General features: G+C 42.7%; 1 protein-coding gene across 5 annotated transcripts in view; it reads right to left on the bottom strand.

Moving 5' to 3' along the window:
* LOC110466332 overlaps positions 1–11,305 on the bottom strand; it is a 57,222-nt gene extending 45,917 nt beyond the window's left edge. For 2 of the 5 annotated variants that reach the window (XM_021522756.1, XM_021522755.1), the window contains exon 1: positions 9,500–11,304. In XM_021522756.1, coding sequence (XP_021378431.1) covers positions 9,500–9,824 — 325 coding nt within the window. In that variant the 5' untranslated portion in view covers positions 9,825–11,304. Of the gene's footprint in view, positions 1–9,499 lie in introns of all 5 variants that reach the window. The other 3 variants (XM_021522754.1, XM_021522753.1, XM_021522752.1) reach the window with 3 other exon arrangements.
* Positions 11,306–22,276: the final 10,971 nt, after the last annotated feature.

Raw genomic sequence — 22,276 nt, 5'->3', positions numbered from 1 at the left:
TCTCTCACTACACTGTTTCGGTGATCTCTCACTACACTGTTTCGGTGATCTCTCACTACACTGTTTCGGTGCTCTCTCACTACACTGTTTCGGTGATCTCTCACTACACTGTTTCGGTGATCTGTCACTACACTGTTTTTATTGAAGTTATCCAAGCTCTGTTGGAATAAAGCTACTTGACAATTGTTTTATCATCATTGTGACTGGACAATATAGTCGGTTACCAATGTCACAGCAAAGGAATTTCAGTAATCAGTGACTTACTCTTGTCAAAAGTAAAACAATGAACTAATGTTTTGGCTCAAACATAACGTGCCCCCTAAGAGAACTGTTTTTGTCTATTTTCAATTGAAGTACTTTTGATAAAGAGACACTACTTGTGTTAAGATATTACACCAAACACATGGCCTAGAACACTGAGATAGGCTGGTGTCAGTAAAACAATCTCAATGGTCCCGGCTTTTATACTAAGTATACACACTCCAGCTCATAAAGACTTCCTTGTGGAGGATATGGAACTGATATAAACAGCCCCATATTTAATCACAGCACATCGGCTAGTGGTGACCATTGTCCGAAAATACACAATCATATTTAGTGGGACTAGGGCAGACCATTGACCCAAAAGTACACAGGTAGATGTACCTAGTGGGACGAAGGCGAACAGTCTGAATTATTCTGACGTTTTATCGACTTTTTTCATATCGGTCTGTCATCGATTAACGTCAGAACTCCGGCCCTCTATAGTATGCGGGAAATATGCGACCCGCGCCCGGAGCGCACTTCAAACTGATATTTTAGAAACAAATCGTCACTTTCACACNTGTCCCCTACCGTGACACATTGTCCAGTCATGTCCCCTACCGTGACACATTGTCCAGTCGTGTCCCCTACCGTGACACATTGTCCAGTCATGTCCCCTACCGTGACACATTGTCCAGTCATGTCCCCTACCGTGACACATTGTCCAGTCGTGTCCCCTACCGTGACACATTGTCCAGTCATGTCCCCTACCGTGACACATTGTCCAGTCATGTCCCCTACCGTGACACATTGTCCAGTCGTGTCCCCTACCGTGACACATTGTCCAGTCATGTCCCCTACCGTGACACATTGTCCAGTCATGTCCCCTACCGTGACACATTGTCCAGTAGTGTCCCCTACCATGACACATTGTCAGTCACGTACCCGTACATGACATATTGTCCAGTCATGACCCCGACCGCGATACATCATCCAGTCTTGTCCTTTATCGTGACACATTGTCCATTCTTGTCCCTTAGTGTGACACATTGTCCATTCTTGTCGGTCTACAAGAATGGATAATGTGTCACGCGTACGGCATATANGTCATGTACCCTACCGCAACACATTGTCCAGTCATGTCCCCTACCGTGACACATTGTTCAGTCATGTACCCTACCGTGACACATTGTCCAGTCATGTCCCCTACCGCAACACATTGTCCAGTCATGTACCCTACCGCAACACATTGTCCAGTCATGTACTCTACCGTGACACATTGTCCAGTCATGTACCCTACCGCAACACATTGTCCAGTCATGTCCCCTACCGCAACACATTGTCCAGTCATGTACCCTACCGCAACACAATGTCCAGTCGTGTCCCCTACCGTGACACATTGTCCAGTCATGTACCCTACCGCAACACATTGTCCAGTCATGTACCCTACCGCAACACATTGTCCAGTAGTGTCCCCTACCGTGACACATTGTTCAGTCATGTACCCTACCGCAACACATTGTCCAGTCATGTCCCCTACCGCGACACATTGTCCAGTCATGACCTCTACCGTGACACATTGTCCAGTCATATCCCTACTGTGACACATTGTCCAGTCATGTCCGATCCCCTACCGTGACACATTGTCCGGTCATGTACCCTACCGTGACATACTGTCCAGTCATTTCCCCTACCGTGACACATTGTCCAGTCGTGTCCCCTACCGTGACACATTGTCCAGTCATGTACCCTACTGTGACACATTGTCCAGTCATGTACCCTACCGTGACACATTGTCCAGTCATGTCCCCTACCGCGACACATTGTCCAGTCATGTACCCTACCGTGACATATTGTCCAGTCATGTATCCTACCGTGACACATTATCCAGTCATGTCCCCTACCGTGACACATTGTCCAGTCATGTCCCCTACCGTGACATATTGTCCAGTAGTGTCCCCTACCATGACACATTGTCAGTCATGTACCCTACCGTGACATATTGTCCAGTAGTGTCCCCTACCATGACACATTGTTAGTCATGTACCCTACCGTGACATATTGTCCAGTAGTGCCCCCTACCATGACACATTGTCCAGTCATGTACTCTACCGTGACACTTTGTCCAGTAGTGTCCCCTACCATGACACATTGTCCAGTCGTGTTCCCTACCGTGACACATTGTCCAGTAGTGTACCCTACCATGACACATTGTTCAGTCATGTCCCCTCCCGTGACACATTGTCCAGTAGTGTCCCCTCCCGCGACACATTGTCCAGTAGTGTCCCCTACCATGCCACATTGTCCAGTCATGTCCTCTACCGTGACACATTGTCCAGTCATGTGCCCTACCGTGACACATTGTCCAGTCATGTACTCTACCGTGACACATTCATGTACCCTACCGCAACACATTGTCCAGTCATGTCCCCTACCGTGACATGTTGTCCAGTCATTTCCCCTACCGTGACACATTGTCCAGTCGTGTCCCCTAGTGACACATTATCCAGTCATGTCCCCTACAGTGACACATTGTCCAGTAGTGTCCCCTACCGTGACACATTGTCCAGTACTACCGTGACATATTGTCCAGTCATGTATCCTACCGTGACACATTATCCAGTCATGTGCCCTACCGTGACACATTGTCCAGTAGTGTACCCTACCATGACACATTGTTCAGTCATGTCCCCTACCGTGACACATTGTCCAGTCACCGTGACACATTGTCCAGTCATGTACCCTATCGTGACACATTGTCCAGTCGTGTCCCCTACCGTGACACATTGTCTAGTCATGTCCCCTACCGTGACACATTGTCCAGGCATGTACTCTACCGTGACACATTGTCCAGTCGTGTCCCCTACCGTGACACATTGTCTAGTCATGTCCCCTACCGTGGCACATTGTCCAGTAGTGTCCCCTACCATGACACATTGTCCAGTCGTGTCCCCTACCGTGACACATTGTCTAGTCATGTCACCTACCGTGACACATTGTCCAGTAGTGTCCCCTCCCGCGACACATTGTCCAGTAGTGTCCCCTACCATGACACATTGTCAGTCATGTACCCTACCGTGACATATTGTCCAGTAGTGTCCCCTACCATGACACATTGTTCAGTCACGTACCCGTACATGACATATTGTCCAGTCATGACCCCGACCACGATACATCATCCAGTCATGTCCTTTATCGTGACACATTGTCCATTCTTGTCCCTTAGTGTGACATATTGTCCATTCTTGTCGGACTACAAGAATGGATAATGTGTCACGCGTACGGCATATAGTAGTCCGAATTATTCTGACGTTTTATCGACTTTTTTCATATCGGTCTGTCGTCGGTTAAGCGTGACACATTATCCATTCTTGTTCCTAGCGTGACACATTGTCCATTCTTGTTCCCAAATATGACACATCGTCTAATCACGTTCCCTATGGCGACACACTGTCCAGTCATTACTTCCACCATGACATTTGTTTTGCAGCCATGACCCCTACAATTACATATATATTGTCCAGCCATGACCCCTACAATTACATATATATTGTCCAGCCATGACCCCTACAATAACGTATGTATTGTCCAGCCATGACCCCTACAATTACATATATATTGTCCAGCCATGACCCCTACAATTACATATATCTTGTACGGCCATGACCCCTACAATTACATATATCTTGTACGGCCATGACCCCTACAATTTCATATATATTGTCCAGCCATGACCCCTACAATTACATATATATTGTCCAGCCATGACCCCTACTGTGACATATCTTGCTCAATCGTGATGCATTTATGGAATTTCATCATTTTGAAATAGATGCTTTGACATTTGTCCCATTGACTGTAAATTTCAGCATCATGGTACAGACCTGTGAACGGTATACGACACATGCTATGATATATGCTTAGAATGGAGAGGACTTGTATAGGCTTGTCTGTTGTCCAACCCATTTGTTTTCTAAACAATAATTTGATGAAATGAAATATATGCATAGATATTGATAAATTCAAAATTGTTTACCCAGACAAACAGATCATTACCGTACCCCTCGCAGTAAACTTGATTTAAGACTGACCCAATCGCCTTTAGGTCTTGCAATATCCAGTTAACGAAAAGGACGAACATAAAACGAAGTAGTTGCTATAAATACACCATCTAATTCCACAGCTTTACTCAAATCGCTTTCCTACTTTCTGTGTGCCATTCATTTTATCTTCAGACAAGGTTTCCACCTGACAACTTCATTTCAGTAGTTGTATAGAAAAGCATAGATACAATTCTTACACTAATCATGATGTTTACATTTCGATGTTTTTGTCTTTTGTCATTGTCCAAAATAAACAATAACAAGACATGCTATCAGCGGCAAATTGACCATATCTAATTCCTAACAACAATTCGGGGTGAGACACAATCAAAACATGATAAATCCAATCAGGCTCTTTACCTGCACGTGAGTTGTTACAAACTATAATACCACCCGTGGCTAGTCTTTACACGGCAAAGGACAAGTGTATCATACATAGCAGGTTATTCAAAGTAGATAGGTACAAACTAATCTGGCTTTTCCAGCTACCCGGCTTGTGTGGAGTGACAAGATTTGATTTAAATCTTCTAACCTTCGTTCTTTTTTTTCAAATCAGAAGGATAAAACTGGCATTTTTTCTTACATACATGTAGCAAAGTATATTATTTTTCCGTTAATACTATTCTCATGCTAATTCGTGAAAGGTGTAAAAAAATAAAACAAAAAGAAATTAAATTTGATTTTCTTACGTACCGTAAAAAAATTCGATGATTTACATAATGCCAAGCATGCTCCAACGTGCTCCTTTGAAATGACGGTAATTATTGTCAATTTTTGGCATGCTTTTTCTGCCATAACGATCAACTTTTGTTAATACTACATCTTAACTAAAGTCAATTAAGATGACGGCACGTGTGTTGAATAAACATTACCTTTGACCCTATCGAACATGTAGTATTATGTTAATATTACAGTGAAGCTCTGACCCAGTCAAACACTAATTTAAACATGGCCTGTGCGTGGTGAGAAAAGTAGGAGTCGGGAAAAGCAGGCATTGCACGCTTACACTTGACATAAGTCAATGGGATTTTTAATCTTCTCATAACAATATACTTAAGATATTTCTGTAATTTTATGACTTCAATTTTTACCGCAGTATTTCCGGCAGATTGCAGCACGATAACTTTAAAAGTCCAATGTAACACCATGACTGGACAGTCCGTGATAACTAATTAACGAACCCTTGTTGTAACACGTGTTCCAATAAAGCCGCAGCTTACGAGACGAAACTAGTCGGTATACCATATCAATCGGTATGACGACCTGTTCAGATCCAATCGACCCTCTATCATTAACATTTATATTTGTATACAAAGGTAAAATTGATCCATACGTATATAATGTCTTACTCTATATGTCATTGAACTATAAAAATAGAAAAATGTAATGATTCATAAATAAATCAATAGTTATACATGCAGCAGATTGTTGAAACTGTGTTCCAGTTATACCAGACTATTGTTACTGTGTAACACTTACACAAGACAGTTGTAACAGTGTTACACTTACACCAGACTGTTGTTATTGTGTAACACTTACACTTGACTATTGTTATAGTGTTACACTTACACAAGACTGTTGTAACAGTGTTACACTTACACCAGACTGTTGTTATTGTGTAACACTTACACTTGACTATTGTTATAGTGTTACACTTACACCAGACTGTTGTTATTGCGTAACACTTACACTTGACTATTGTTATAGTGTTACACTTACGCCAGACTGTTGTTACTGTGTAACACTTACACAAGACAGTTGTAACAGTGTTACACTTTCACAAGCCTGTTGTAGCAGTGTTACACTTGCACAAGACTGTTGTAACAGTGTTACACTTCCACAAGACAGTTGTAACAGTGTTACACTTACACAAGACTGTTGTAACAGTTTTACACTTACACCAGCCTATTGTAACAGTGTTACACTTACACAAGACTGCTGTAACAGTGTTACACTTACACCAGCCGATTGTAACAGTGTTACACTTACACAAGACTGTTGTAACAGTGTTACACTTAATCCAGCCTATTGTAACAGTGTTACACTTACACAAGACAGTTGTAACAGTGTTACACTTACACCAGACTGTTGTTACTGTGTAACACTTACACAAGACAGTTGTAACCTTGTTACACTTAAAACCAGCCTATTGTAACAGTGTTACACTTACACCAGCCTATTGTAATAGTGTTACAATTAAACCAGACTGTTGTTACTGTGTAACACTTACACAAGACAGTTGTAACCTTGTTACACTTAAAACCAGCCTATTGTAACAGTGTTACATTTACACCAGACTACAGTTGTAACCTTGTTACACTTAAAGCCAATTGTAACAGTGTTACACTTACACCAGACTGTTGTTACTGTGTAACACTTACACCAGACTGTTGTTACTGTGTTACACTTACACAAGACTGTTGTAACAGTGTTACACTTAAACCAGCCAATCGTAACAGTGTTACACTTACACAAGACTGTTGTAACAGTGTTACACTTACACAAGACAGTTGTAACAGTGTTACACTTACACCAGCCTATTGTAACAGTGTTACACTTATACAAGCTTGTTCTAACAGTGTTACACTAACACCAGCCAATTGTAACAGTGTTACACTTACACCAGACTGTTGTTACTGAGTAACACTTACACCAGACTGTTGTAATAGTGTTACAATTACACCAGACTGTTGTTACTGTGTAACACTTACACAAGGCAGTTGTAACATTGTTACACTTAAAACCAGCCTATTGTAACAGTGTTACACTTACACCAGACTGTTGTTACTGTGTAACACTTACACCAGACTGTTGTTACTGTGTTACACTTACACAAGCCTGTTGTAACAGTGTTACACTTACACATGACTGTTGTAACAGTGTTACACTTACACCAGCCTATTGTAACAGTGTTGCACTTACACCAGCCTATTGTAACAGTGTTACACCTACAAAAGACAGTTGTAATGGTGTTACACTTACACAAGACAGTTGTAACAGTGTAACACTTACACTAGCTTATTGTAGCAGTGTTACACTTACACAAGTCAGTTGTAACAGTGTTACACTTACACCAGACTGTTGTAACCGTGTAACACTTACACCAGACTGTTGTAATAGTGTTACAATTACACCAGACTGTTGTTACTGTGTAACACTTACACAAGACTGTTGTAACAGTGTTACACTTACAGCAGCCTATTGTAACAGTGTTACACTTACACCAGCCTATTGTAACAGTGTTACACTTACACCAGCCTATTGTAACAGTGTTACACTTACACAAGACTGTCGTAACAGTGTTACACTAACACCAGCCAATTGTAACAGTGTTACACTTATACCAGACTGTTGTTACTGAGTAACACTTACACCAGACTGTTGTAATAGTGTTACAATTACACCAGACTGTTGTTACTGTGTAACACTTACACAATACAGTTGTAACAGTGTTACACTTAAAACCAGCCTATTGTAACAGTGTTACACTTACACCAGACTGTTGTAACATTGTTACACTAACACCAGCCAATTGTAACAGTGTTACACTTACACCAGACTGTTGTTACTGTGTAACACTTACACCAGACTGTTGTTACTGTGTTACACTTACACAAGACTGTTGTAACAGTGTTATACTAACACCAGCCAATTGTAACAGTGTTACACTTACACCAGACTGTTGTTACTGTGTAACACTAACACCAGACTGTTTTTACTGTGTTACACTTACACAAGACTGTTGTAACAGTGTTACACTTAAACCAGCCTATTGTAACAGTGATACACTTACACAAGACTGTTGTAACAGTGTTACACTTACACAAGACAGTTGTAACAGTGTTACACTTACACAAGCCTGTTGTAGCAGTGTTACACTTGCACAAGACTGTTGTAACAGTGTTACACTTACACCAGCCTATTGTAACAATGTTACACTTACACCAGCCTCTTGTAACAGTGTTACACTTACAAAAGACAGTTGAAACAGTGTTACACTTACATCAGCGTATTGTAATAGTGTTACACTAACACAAGACAGTTGTAACAGTGTAACACTAACACCAGCTTATTGTAGCAGTGTTACACTTACACAAGACAGTTGTAACAGTGTTACACTTACACCAGACTGTTGTTAATGTGTAACACTTACACCAGACTGTTGTTACTGTGTTACACTTACACAAGACTGTTGTAACAGTGTTACACTTAAACCAGCCTATTGTAACAGTGATACACTTACACAAGACTGTTGTAACAGTGTTACACTTACACAAGACAGTTGTAACAGTGTTACACTTACACAAGCCTGTTGTAGCAGTGTTACACTTGCACAAGACTGTTGTAACAGTGTTACACTTACACCAGCCTATTGTAACAGTGTTACACTTACACAAGACAGTTGTAACAGTGTTACACTTACACCAGCCTATTGTAACAGTGTTACACTTACACAAGACAGTTGTAACAGTGTTACACTTACACCAGCCTATTGTAACAGTGTTACACTTACACAAGACTGTCGTAACAGTGTTACACTTACACCAGCCTATTGTAACAGTGTTACACTTACACAAGACAGTTGAAACAGTGTTACACTTACACTTGACTATTGTTATAGTGTTACAATTACACCAGACTGTTTTTACTGTGCAACACTTACACAAGACTGTTGTAACAGTGTTACACTTACACTACACCGCTGTTACAGTGAAACACTTACACCAGAATGTTGTTAATGTGCTACACATAAAACAGATTGTTGTTACAATGTTAAACTTACACCTCACTATTGTTACAGTGTTACACTTACACCCAACTGTTGTTTCTGTGTTTCTTTTACACTCACTGCTGTTACAGTGATACACTTACACCTGACTTGTGTTACTGTGCAACACTTACACCTCATTGTTGTTACAGTGTACCACTTACACCAGACTGTTGTTAGTGTTACACTTCCACCAGATTGCTGTTACTATGTAACACTTACACCAGACTGTTGTTACAGTGTTGCACTTATATATATATATATATATATATATATATCAGACTGTTGTGACAGTGTAACACTTACACAGACTATTGCTGTAGTGCCATGTTTACGAAGAGTCTTTGATGTCATATGACAAGTGTAAATTATACTTATTACTTACCACTGTTTGTGTAGGAGCAATAGCTATTTTCTGCTGAACTGTCATCCATATCAGACGATTCCCCAGCAGTTGTGTAGATGTCCTCCTTGTCATCAGAAAATTCATTGTCCTCGCAACATCTCCTCCCTCGCTGCCAACAACGCCGTTTTGGCAAGTCTCCCTCACATACACCCGTGGCTTTGTCACAACATGATATTCTCTGCGTGTCTGATAAACGAGCCCCGCCCCTAACCCTGAAAATACACCATACGTCTGGGGAGGAGGAAGCACCCGGCGACTTGTGGTCGTGTTTTCTGGAGTCTTTACGACCTGCTGATCGGCCCATTGTTAGGTATTATGTCAGTTATCCAGTAACAAAGGTAGGATATGGTCTTAAAAGCGATTGACAGATTTTAAATGGTTTCAACATTTTTATCCCCCTTAATTATGATGCCCACGGGCAGTGGATATGTTGTAGTTGTCCTGTAGTTCTTATTAATCCGGTGGTATCATTTGGAACCATGCATGTCCATAGATAAATCATGTTTGACTTAATTGCAATAGAGATTTCAATGAAGCCATATCAAGTGAGGTATTGTCTATTTTCACATCTGCAGTATACAAGTTCAATGTAGATATATGTGATACCATTAAATTTCTTCATTCCTGTTTGTGCTCAAATGGTCAGCACAATTCAGTTGCTATATAATAAAATATTGAAAATTGGTCCGTGACCAAACTGACCTGTACATGTGTAGGCAGCGTTTTGTTGTATCTTACACTGTATGTCAAACTAGAACAGGTATTTTTTTTTATCCATATCACAATCCATATGATGAATTATGTGGAACGTAATACAATTCTAGTATACTGCTGTTACCAAAGTCCTCAGAGCAGTGGAAACATTAAACATTCTCTTCCTCTGAAGCTGTCCGGAGTCACTCAGATGATGCACGTTACGTTATGTCCAGTAGCTAGTTTATAGAGATGGGGAAGCCAAAACTATTAACGTATCACTCCTAAAGGCTATATACTTTTGCGGCAGTAAATTCGTTAAACTCTCGCAGAAACGAATCTACATTCCAGAATTGGCAATACAGACGAAACTCTCTAAAGACGTCAATCAACTTCAATCACTCAATGTAGGTTTAAAAGTACCATCAAATAATTTAGATTGGAACATCTTTGTACTCTATATCGCTAACTTCTTAACCCACATCCAACACTATGCTTCATAACTTATTGTAGTATTTGCCAGTAGATTGTGTTGTGCCTGGTAGTCAGTCTATTTGGGTACACAGTGTATATACAATCAGCCTCTACTGCAGAGCCATTAAACAGAGACCTGATCAGCTGCCAATCCATCCCGTCCAGCCCAAACTGTTCCTCAGATAAATGCTGGATAGGAATGTAGAGAGATGAGTCATCAGACACTTTCTACAGACAATTATCTAACTTTCACATCATGGCTACAATAATTCCAGGTTAACCAAATAACTGTTGCTACATCCTAACCACAATCTCCTCCGCCATTTTCGTTATCCCTTATCAACCAGCCTCCTCCAGTTCCTCCATTACTTATAACACAGTTGTTTCCTCCTCCAGTACCCACACCGATTATTACACAGTTGTCTTTCCCCCAGTTCCCCTATATCTTATTACACTGTTGTCTCCTCCTCCAGGTCCCATGTCCGTTATAACACAGTACTATCTTCCTCAAATTCCCCTATCCCTTATCACGCAGTTGTCTCCTCTTCCAGTTCCCCTATCCCTTATCATGCAGTTGTCTCCTCTTCCGGTTCCCCTATCCCTTATCATGCAATTGTCTCCTCATCCAGTTCCCCTATCCCTTATTACACAGTTGTCTCTTCCTCCAGTTCCCCTTTATCTTATTACACAGTTGTCTCCTCTTCAACTTCCCCTATCCCTTATTTCACAGTGATCTCCTTCTGAAGTTCCCCTATTAATTATTACTTAGTTGTCTCCTCCTCCAGTTCCCCTATCCCTTATTACACAGTTGTCTCCTCATTTAAATCCCCTATGCGTTATTACACAGTTGTCTCCTCATCTAGTTCCCCTATCCTTTATCAAAAAATTGTTTTCGCCTCCAGTTCCGCCGTCCCGTTATTAGACAGTTGTCTCCTCATTTAGTTCCCCTATCCCTTACTACACAGTTGTCACCTCATTTAAATCCCCTATCACTTATTACAAAGTTGTCTCATCCTCCAGTTCCCCTATATCTTATTACACAGTTGTCTCCTCCTCCAGTTCCCCTTTCCATTATCACACAGTTGTCTCCTCCTCAAGTTCCCCTTTCTATTATCACCCAGCTGTCTCCTCCTTAAGTTCCCCTTTCATTATCATCCTGTTGTCTCCTCCTCAAGTTCCCCTTTCTATTATCACCCAGCTGTCTCCTCCTTAAGTTCCCCTTTCCATTATCATCCAGTTGTCTCCTCCTCAAGTTCCCCTTTCTATTATCACCCAGCTGTCTCCTCCTTAAGTTCCCCTTTCATTATCATCCTGTTGTCTCCTCCTCAAGTTCCCCTTTCTATTATCACCCAGCTGTCTCCTCCTTAAGTTCCCCTTTCATTATCATCCTGTTGTCTCCTCCTCAAGTTCCCCTTTCTATTATCACCCAGCTGTCTCCTCCTTAAGTTCCCCTTTCCATTATCATCCAGTTGTCTCCTCCTCAAGTTCCCCTTTCCATTAAAACACAGTTGTCTCCTCCTCAAGTTCCCCTTTCTATTATCACCCAGCTGTCTCCTCCTTAAGTTCCCCTTTCATTATCATCCTGTTGTCTCCTCCTCAAGTTCCCCTTTCTATTATCACCCAGCTGTCTCCTCCTTAAGTTCCCCTTTCCATTATCATCCAGTTGTCTCCTCCTCAAGTTCCCCTTTCCATTAACACCCAGTTGTCTCCTCATCCAGTTCCCCTTTATCTTATTACACAGTTGTCTCCTCATTTAGTTCCCCTATCCCTTACTACACAGTTGTCACCCCATTTAAATCCCCTATCACTTATTACAAATTTGTCTCATCCTCCAGTTCCCCTATATCTTATCACACAGTTGTCTCCTCGTCAAGTTCCCCTTTCCTTTATCACACAGCTGTCTCCTCGTCAAGTTCCCCTATCCCTTATTACACAGTTGTCTCCTCATCCAGTTCCCCTTTCCATTATCACCCAGTTGTCTCCTCCTCCAGTTCCCCTTTCCGTTATTACACAGTTGTCTCCTCCTCCATTTCCCCTATGCGTTATTACACAGTTGTTTCCTCCTCCAGTTCCCCTTTGCGTTATTACACATTTGTCTCCTCCTCCAGTTCCCCTTTGAGTTATTACACAGTTGTTTCCTCCTCCAGTTCCCCTTTGCGTTATTACTCAGTTGTCTCCTCCTCCAGTTCCCCTATCCTTTATCAAAAAATTGTTTTCGCCTCCAGTTCCGCCGTCCCGTTATTAGACAGTCGTCTCCTCATTTAGTTCCCCTATCCCTTACTACACAGTTGTCACCTCATTTAAATCCCCTATCACTTATTACAAAGTTGTTTCATCCTCCAGTTCCCCTATATCTTATCACCCAGTTGTCTCCTCGTCAAGTTCCCCTATCCCTTATCACACAGTTGTCTCCTCCTCCAGTTCCCCTATCCCTTATTACACAGTTGTCTCCTCATTTAAATCCCCTATGCGTTATTACACAGTTGTCTCCTCCTCCATTTCCCCTATGCGTTATTACACAGTTGTCTCCTCCTCCAGTTCCCCTATGTGTTATTACACAGTTGTTTCCTCCTCCAGTTCCCCTTTGCGTTATAACACAGTTGTCTCCTCCCCCAGTTCCCCTATCAATTAATGAAAAGTTGTCTCCTCCTCCAGTTCCCCTTTCCATTATCACACACTTGTCTCCTCATCCAGTTCCCCTTTTTATTATCACATAGTTGTCTCCTCATCCAGTTCCCCTTTCCATTATCACACAGTTGTCTTCCCCTCAAGTTCCCCTTTCTATTACTACACAGTTGTCTCCTCATCCAGTTCCCCTTTACATTATCACCCAGTTGTCCTTACCTACAGTTCCCCTATTCATTATCACATAGTTGTCTCCTCCTCCAGTTCCCCTTTCCCTTATTACACAGTTGTCTCCTCAAGTTTCCCTATCTCTTATTACAAAGTTGTCTCTTCCTCAAGTACCCCTATTCATTATCACCCAGTTGTCTCCTACCCCAGTTCCCCTTTCCATTATCACCCTGTTGTCTCCTCCTCAAGTTCCCCTTTCTATTATCACCCAGCTGTCTCCTCCTTAAGTTCCCCTTTCATTATCATCCTGTTGTCTCCTCCTCAAGTTCCCCTTTCCATTAACACACAGTTGTCTCCTCCTCAAGTGCCCCTATCCATTATCACCCAGTTGTCTCCTCCTCAAATTCCCCTTTCTATTATCACCCAGCTGTCTCCCCCTTTAGTTCCCCTTTCATTATCATCCTGTTGTCTCCTCCTCAAGTTTCCCTATCTCTTATTACAAAGTTGTCTCTTCCTCAAGTACCCCTATTCATTATCACCCAGTTGTCTCCTCATCCAGTCCCCCTTTCCATTATCACACAGCTGTCTCCTCATCCAGTTCCCCTTTACATTATCACACAGTTGTCTTCTCCTCAAATTCCCCTCTCTATTACTACACAGTTGACTCCTCCTCCAGTTCCCCTTTCCATTATCACAAAGTTGTCTTCTCCTCAAGTTCCTCTCTCTATTATTACACAGTTGTCTCTCTCCAGTTCCCCTATGCGTTATTACACAGTTGTCTCCTCCTCAAGTCCCCTTTTCCATTAACACGCAGTTGTCTCCTCCTCAAGTTCCTTCTATTATCACCCAGCTGTCTCCTCCTGAAGTTCCCCTTTCCATTATCCCCCAGTTGTCTCCTCCTCAAATTCCCCTTTCTATTATCACCCAGCTGTCTCCCCCTTTAGTTCCCCTTTCATTATCATCCTGTTCCTTAAGTTCCCCTTTCCATTATCACATAGTTGTCTCCTCCTCCAGTTCCCCTATGCGTTATTACACAGTTGTCTCCTCCTCAGGTTCCCCTTTCCATTTACACACAGTTGTCTCCTCCTTCAGTTCCCCTTTCCATTATCACATAGTTGTCTCCTCCTCCAGTTCCCCTTTCCATTATCACATAGTTGTCTCCTCCTCCAGTTCCCCTATGCGTTATTACACAGTTGTCTCCTCCTGAAGTTCCCCTTTCCATTATCACACAGTTGTCTTCTCCTCAAGTTCCCCTCTCTATTATTACACAGTTGTCTCCTCATCCAGTTCCCCTTTCCATTATCACACAGTTGTCTCCTCATCCAGTTCCCCTTTCCATTATCACACAGTTGTCTCCACCCCCAGTTCCCCTTTCCATTATCACATAGTTGTCTCCTCATCCAGTTCCCCTTTCTATTATCACCCAGCTGTCTCCTCCTTAAGTTACCCTTTCCATTATCATCCAGTTGTCTCCTCCTCAAGTTCCCCTTTCCATTAACACACAGTTGTCTCCTCCTCAAGTGCCCCTTTCCATTATCACCCAGGTGTCTACTCCTCAAGTTCTCCTTTCCATTAACACACAGTTGTCTCCTCCTCAAGTTCCCCTTTCCATTATCACCCAGTTGTCTCCTCCTCAGGTTCCCCTTTCCATTTACACACAGTTGTCTCCTCCTCAAGTCCCCTTTTCCATTAACACACATTTGTCTCCTCCTCAAGTTCTCCTATCTCTTATTACACAGTTGTCTCCTCCTCAAGTTCCCTTTTCCATTAACACACAGTTGTCTCCTCCTCAAGTTCCCTTTTCCATTAACACACAGTTGTCTCCTCCTCAAGTTCCCCTATCTCTTATTACACAGTTGTCTCCTCCTCAAGTTCCCTTTTCCATTAACACACAGTTGTCTCCTCCTCAAGTTCCCCTATCTCTTATTACACAGTTGTCTCCTCCTCAAGTTCCCTTTTCCATTAACACACAGTTGTCTCCTCCTCAAGTTCCCCTATCTCTTATTACACAGTTGTCTCCTCCTCAAGTTCCCTTTTCCATTAACACACAGTTGTCTCCTCCTCAAGTTCCCTTTTCCATTAACACACAGTTGTCTCCTCCTCAAGTTCTCCTATCTCTTATTACACAGTTGTCTCCTCCTCAAGTTCCCTTTTCCATTAACACACAGTTGTCTCCTCCTCAAGTTCCCTTTTCCATTAACACACAGTTGTCTCCTCCTCAAGTTACCTTTTCCATTAACACACAGTTGTCTCCTCCTCAAGTTCCCCTATCTCTTATTACACAGTTGTCTCCTCCTCAAGTTCCCCTTTCCATTATCACCCAGTTGTCTCCTCCTCAAGTTCCCCTTTCCATTTACACACAGTTGTCTCCTCCTCAAGTCCCCTTTTCCATTAACACACAGTTGTCTCCTCCTCAAGTCCCCTTTTCCATTAACACACATTTGTCTCCTCCTCAAGTTCCCCTTTCTCTTATTACACAGTTGTCTCCTCCTGAAGTTCCCCTCTCTATTATCACTCCGTTGTCCTTACCTCCAGTTCCCCTTTTCATTATTACATAGTTGTCTCCTAATCCAGTTCCGCTGTCCTTTATTTCACAGATGTCTTCTCTGTCAGTTCTTGTATTTCGTTTCGAATCTTGCAATAAATAAAACAGTATATTTGTAATGCTTCACAATTTAAATGGCAAGTAGTGTAGGTAGCATTTCTGACACGTAATGACTTTTACCCCTTTTGCTCAACTTTTCAATTTTGATTTGAGAAAATCAAGCGATAAATATAATGTTTGAACAATATTATTTTGATTCGAAATCTCGTTATTTCGCCTTCTTTAACTTTTTTTTTTCGAATTTGCCTCAACCTGTGTTCACAATTCTCTCTGAGGGCACATTTCAGCATCACACTGCTATGCTTTGTCCTATGGTTGCTTGGGAAGGGCAGTGGTGGAATGCATTCGCACGACATAACGTTGCCGCGTTCCCTCGTATTTAATCTTTTCTCGACGCCCATTTTCTCAGCCACTGTGACGTCTTTTCCTTCTGTATGTAAAGCTTCAGATTGTTTTAGTCGTTATTACGCCTGTCAGGAGTTGTTATAACGGAAGTCGTAATAACGTGTCATTGTATCCTCTGGCCGACCGGTCGGGGGACACACTGGTACCGTCCGTCATGGTCTGTCCGAGCTAGGTCATGTTATATCAACTCCTTTGACAGTTTTAGCCGGATTCACTTCAGTTTTGGTAGGTACTGTTGCTACGACATGCAGTTGTCTCCCCTTTATGGGGTTTTGCCTCTTTTTGCCTTCAAAGATTGAAAAATCAATTACTTAAACAGTTTTAGTTCAAGTTACCAGTTCCGTCAGACGCCAAACATCCATTGGAAACCATCCGGAAATTTTCGTCATAATTTGAAAATGACGTCACGCCATGACTGATCCCCGATCACTTTAGGTAACAGTATGATGGAAAAGTCCGAACAGTTTCAAACTGGAAATTATTCAAGTGTAATTCTCACTTTGAATCCGTCGTCGTATAAACTTCCCGGTAACGAATAATCATATGTTAGGATCATACAGGTAGGTCAGCAATTTTTTCTTTTTTTTTCTTTTTTGCATTTTAAAATTAGTTTTAGGAAATAGCGTGTTTTCAATCTACTTGCCTGTTTCCTATATATGTTATGCTGTATTATAAATGTGTAAAGAAACAAAGACATCTTTCATTGTCAAACATATTTTTCTATCACTCCCTAAATAATGATCTAATGTTGAATGTTGAATCGGTTTGCCGGTAGTCATACCTGCAATTAGTTGAACCACCGGGTAGGCGCGTAGGTATAGGTTTGTAAGTTGGTGTCACACCCGAGGTAGAGGGTACGGGAGGGGATAACGGGAAGGGGTTTTCCCTCCCGTTGGTGGGGGTATGGAAATTTGGATTTCTAGAAGGCTTTAGGAATAATCTCCAGTAGTCTGGTGGCAGTTTTATTAGTCTTACTAAAGAAGAAATATGTCTATTTTGTGTGTTATCATTTTGGTTTTTATTCGGCTTTTAATTTTGTGATTAATGTGAAGAAATTAGAATAGTCATATCGTTGTTTATATAACACGACACATATAATTATCGAATGCAAACAAGCCTATCATGTTTCCATGCGATATGGTAACAATATGTTCATTGAAATATAAGGTCTACGTCGAAATCCCGATAAGCATAAAACAATGCAAGCAAAGACATCCGGTCGCATACTCTGCGCATAATGCTGAACGATCGTTAGGCCGAGACTGAAGTGACGGGCATACAAATGAGCATCTCCAGACATCGATATACATTTGGGTATAAGCGAGGTTCGTTAATTGATTTGAACGTGTCGCACAGACCGGTTGAATTGTCTCCAGCAGCATTGGCTTACCGAGCCCTTCATCTCTGGAGTTCTGCATTCAGTTGCATGTTGTCTGTAGCAAGTATATCGTCACCAAAAGAAGCAAACAAGTATGCTCGTTTCTCTTGTGTCAACGCCGGTAGTTATGTCGGGATGAGGTATTGCGCGACGAATATTTGTTGGTTCAGAACAAGTCTGTGTGTCAGTTCTATGATCAGGTGGACTTAACATGGGAGATACATTGTACGTTTCCAGTATTGCGAAGGTGTTGTGGCCGGAACATTCGGTCTGTGTCTCTAACAGTGTTCTGCGACGCCTCTTGCCATCCTTGGCGGAATGTCTTGTGTCTCTGCAATAATTTCTGTTGCCTGTATGAAAAGAGCCTCCCAGACATCATCACCATTTCGTTCTTCCCTGAGAACATTAATGATCACTTGGCAATCTTGGATGGCCTCTAGAAAATCCAATGTTTCGTTATGCAGTACAGCAGTGAGTGGGTTGAGCGGACTAATTATAAGTATATAATCAGCCCAGACAAAGAGTGATGATGAAATGGAATTGCTTGATGGACAATGCATATCCTCTAGCTTTGGAGTCACCGTCACACCCTGACTCCTCTAATGACTGAAAAACAACTGCAAAACATTTCAAAACTGTGTTAAGCGCGTCAACTCTGCTAAACCAGCGCGTTACACATAGTGGTTTTAGTTTGGTCTTCTTGCCCATGGCCATCCTTGCTTCATCATCATTTGCCAAACATTCTTCGAAGTTCGGGAGACGCTTTGCTGAATAATCAAAGGCAAAAGCTACAGTTTGCACAGTGTCAATCATGTTCCTGACAAGCGTTTCTTTGTAGGAGTGTACAATTGGCAAACTCAATGAATGGGCTCTGCAATGCGTGTAGAGAGCCATCGAAACACGTTTTCGAATCCGTGCCTGTACACCACGATGGACCCTGCCAAATTAGCGGCATCATTATACCTCTCAATTGGTTAATATCTATACCATATTCGTCTAATGCTTCCAAAAACGTTTCTGCTAGTGCTTGTCCTGTTGTACTTGACGCCGCTCTGTATCCAAGGCACTCCTCACAGACCTCTGCCTGCTGGCGGTTGAAGTAGCGAACACACAACGCTATCTGCCCCGTTTGTCGAGCAATCGGTTATTTCGTCTGCTATAAATCCAAAACACCCCGCGTTGGTGCAGGCATCCACTAACGACTGCCTAATCTGATCAGCGCACAACTCGATCAATTCGGTTTCTTTTTATCTGTGGCGATGTATATTTCGCTCTTGGGTCAGCTGTGGCCAAATGCTTGGTCAGGAGATGGTCATTCTCTTCACTGAATCGTAAAAGAGCATGGCATTTCCCTTTTTAGTCTTCATGACCACAGAGGGCAATAATGTGTTTGCCACAAAATAGGATCACTTTCGAAAATGACTTTCAGAATGTGCTTATTTTTTCAACGATGTCACGATGATAAAATGAGACATGGCTGAGGAAGTCACGTGTCTCGTTCTTTTGCATCCTCTCACTGATTTCCAAACAATTCACAGTATGCAGTATACTGAATCCTGTGACAAATAATATCACATCCATGGATAATTGTTGAGCCAAGTGAATTGGAATTTCATTTTTTTCCCATGAATGTCCCTACAAAACAAATGTCAGCAATAAATAATCTATTATATCCATTTCCCGACGGAACTGATCCCTTGTAATGTTGTCTGGGAAGGTATAATGCCCGTGCCATTTTACCTCCTCAGACTACACTATTCGGAAAAGGGACATATTGGATTAAAGAAACCATATGACCGTTATTTGACAGTTAAAAGTTCCCATTTTTGTTCCTTATATTAGCATAGAATTTAAAAGTAGAATTAACAGCAATTGTTACGGGAAGGGCGCTATTCTTGGCGTCATGCTACTTTTACCGCGAAACAGGTATGGTGACCGTTGCCAGGTATAGTTCCCGTAATCAAGAAAAGTAGATAACTATACCAAAAACAAGAGTTTCCTCTATAAAATGTACACAGATTTGTCTGTGTGTAGATGTGTGAAAATGGAGGGAAGTGAAACTATTGATTTACAAAAGATCCCTGGGGCTAACGTAGACTACCCGACACCTTCCTCGGGCTCCATGCAGAAAACTGACATAGCCTGGGGCAGATCGAGAGGAGGTCTACAACATAGTTCATCTAAACACATTGTAAAACGAATGGACATGCTCCAATTTATCAAACAGCAAGATGTTTCCTGATAACTGTACATGTATATGATTTACATGTGTAAATAAATTCAACCGTGATTTCTGAATAAAAAACACTCGCTTCACTTGGCGTTGAATGACTTATCAGTCATACATTACATAATTCACGTACAGAATAAAATATGCTATTTAAACTGTAATCAAATGACACAATTTTGACAAAAATGTTGCCCCTCCCTAAAAGTGCAGGGTCGCTTAGATAGAAATGTAGGTACAGGTGTGGATTAAGGTGGATGGGTTGTTGGGGGTCTGTACGGATTATAAGGTGGATGGGTTGTCGGGGGTCTGTACGGATTAAGGAGGATGGATTGTTTGGGGTCTGTACGGATAAAGGTGGATGGGTTGTTTGGGGTCTGTACGGATTATAAGGTGGATGGGTTGTCGGGGGTCTGTACGGATTAAGGTGGATGGATTGTGCGGGGTCTGTACGGATAAAGGTGGATGGGTTGTCGGGGTCTGTACGGATCAAAGGGGATGGGTTGTCGGGGGTCTGTACGGATAAAGGTGGATGGGTTGTTTGGGGTCTGTACGGATTAAGGTGGATGGGTTGTTTGGGGTCTGTACGGATTAAGGTAGATGGGTTGTTGGGGGTCTGTACGGATTATAAGGGGGATGGGTTGTCGGGGGTCTGTATGGATTAAGGGGGATGGGTGTTGGGGGTCTGTACGGATTATAAGGAGGATGGGTTGTCGGGGTCTGTACGGATCAAAGTGGGTGGGTTGTTGGGGGTCTGTGCGGATCAAGGGGGATGGGTTGTCGGGGGTCTGTACGGACTATAAGGTGGATGGGTTGTCGGGTGTCTGTACGGATCAAAGTAGATGGGTTGTTGGGGGTCTGTTTGTATTATAAGGTGGATGGGTTGTCGTGGGTCTGTACGGATAAAGGTGGATGGGTTGTTGGGGGTCTGTGCGGATCAAAGTGGATGGGTTGTCGGGGGTCTGTGCGGATTAAGGTAGATGGGTTGTTGGGGGTCTGTTCGGATTAAGGTGGATGGGTTGTTGGGGGGGTCTGTACGGATTATAAGGGGGATGGGTTGTTGGGGGTCTGTACCGATTAAGGAGGATGGATAGTCGGGGGTCTGTTCGGATTAAGGTTGATGGGTTGTTAGGGGTCTGTACGGATTAAGGTGGATGGGTTGTTGGGGGTCTGTACGGATTATAAGGGGGATGGGTTGTCGGGGGTCTGTACGGATTAAAGTGGATGGGTTGTCTGGGGTCTGTACGGATCTAAGTGGATGGGTTGTTGGGGGTCTGTACGGATTATAAGGTGGATGGGTTGTCGGGGGTCTGTATGGATTAAGGTGGATGGTTGTTGGGGGTCTGTACGGATTATAAGGTGGATGGGCTTTCGGGGGTCTGTACGGAATATAAGGTGGATGGGTTGTTGGGGGTCTGTACGGAATATAAGGTGGATGGGTTGTCGGGGGTCTGTACGGATTATAAGGTGGATAGGTTGTCGGGGGTCTGTACTGATTACCAGTAAGGTGGATGTGTTGTTGGAGGTCTGTACGGATTATAAGTTGGATGGGTTGTCGGGGGTCTGTACGGATTATAAGGAGGATGGGTTGTCGGGGGTCTGTAGGGATTAAAAGGTGGATGGGTTGTCGGGGGTCTGTGCGGATTAAGGTGGATTGGTTGTTGGGGTTCTGTACGGATCAAAGTGGATGGGTTGTTGGGGGTCTGTACGAATTAAGGAGGATGGATTGTCGGGGGCCTGTACGGATAAAGGTTGATGGGTTGTTGGGGGTCTGTACGGATTAAGGTGGATGGGTTGTTGGGGGTCTGTACGAATTAAGGAGGATGGATTGTAGGGGGCCTGTACGGATAAAGGTTGATGGGTTGTTAGGGGTCTGTACGGATTATAAGGTGGTGGGGTTGGCGGGGGTCTGTACGGATAAAGGTTGGTGGGTTGTGGGGGGTCTGTACGGATCAAAGGGGATGGGTTGTTGGGGGTTTGTACGAATTAAGGAGGATGGATTGTAGGGGGCCTGTACGGATAAAGGTTGGTGGGTTGTGGGGGGTCTGTACGGATCAAAGTGGATGGGTTGTTGGGGGTCTGTACGGATTAAGGAAGATGGATAGTCGGGGGTCTGTTCGGATAAAGGTTGATCGGTTGTTAGGGGTCTGTACGGATTAAGGTGGATGGGTTGTTGGGGGT

Source organism: Mizuhopecten yessoensis, unplaced genomic scaffold (genome assembly GCF_002113885.1).
Source record: "Mizuhopecten yessoensis strain PY_sf001 unplaced genomic scaffold, ASM211388v2 scaffold11131, whole genome shotgun sequence".
Taxonomy (NCBI): Eukaryota; Metazoa; Mollusca; class Bivalvia; order Pectinida; family Pectinidae; genus Mizuhopecten; species Mizuhopecten yessoensis.
Note: the sequence above shows the minus strand (reverse complement) of the source record. Positions and strands in the feature narration are given on the sequence as shown.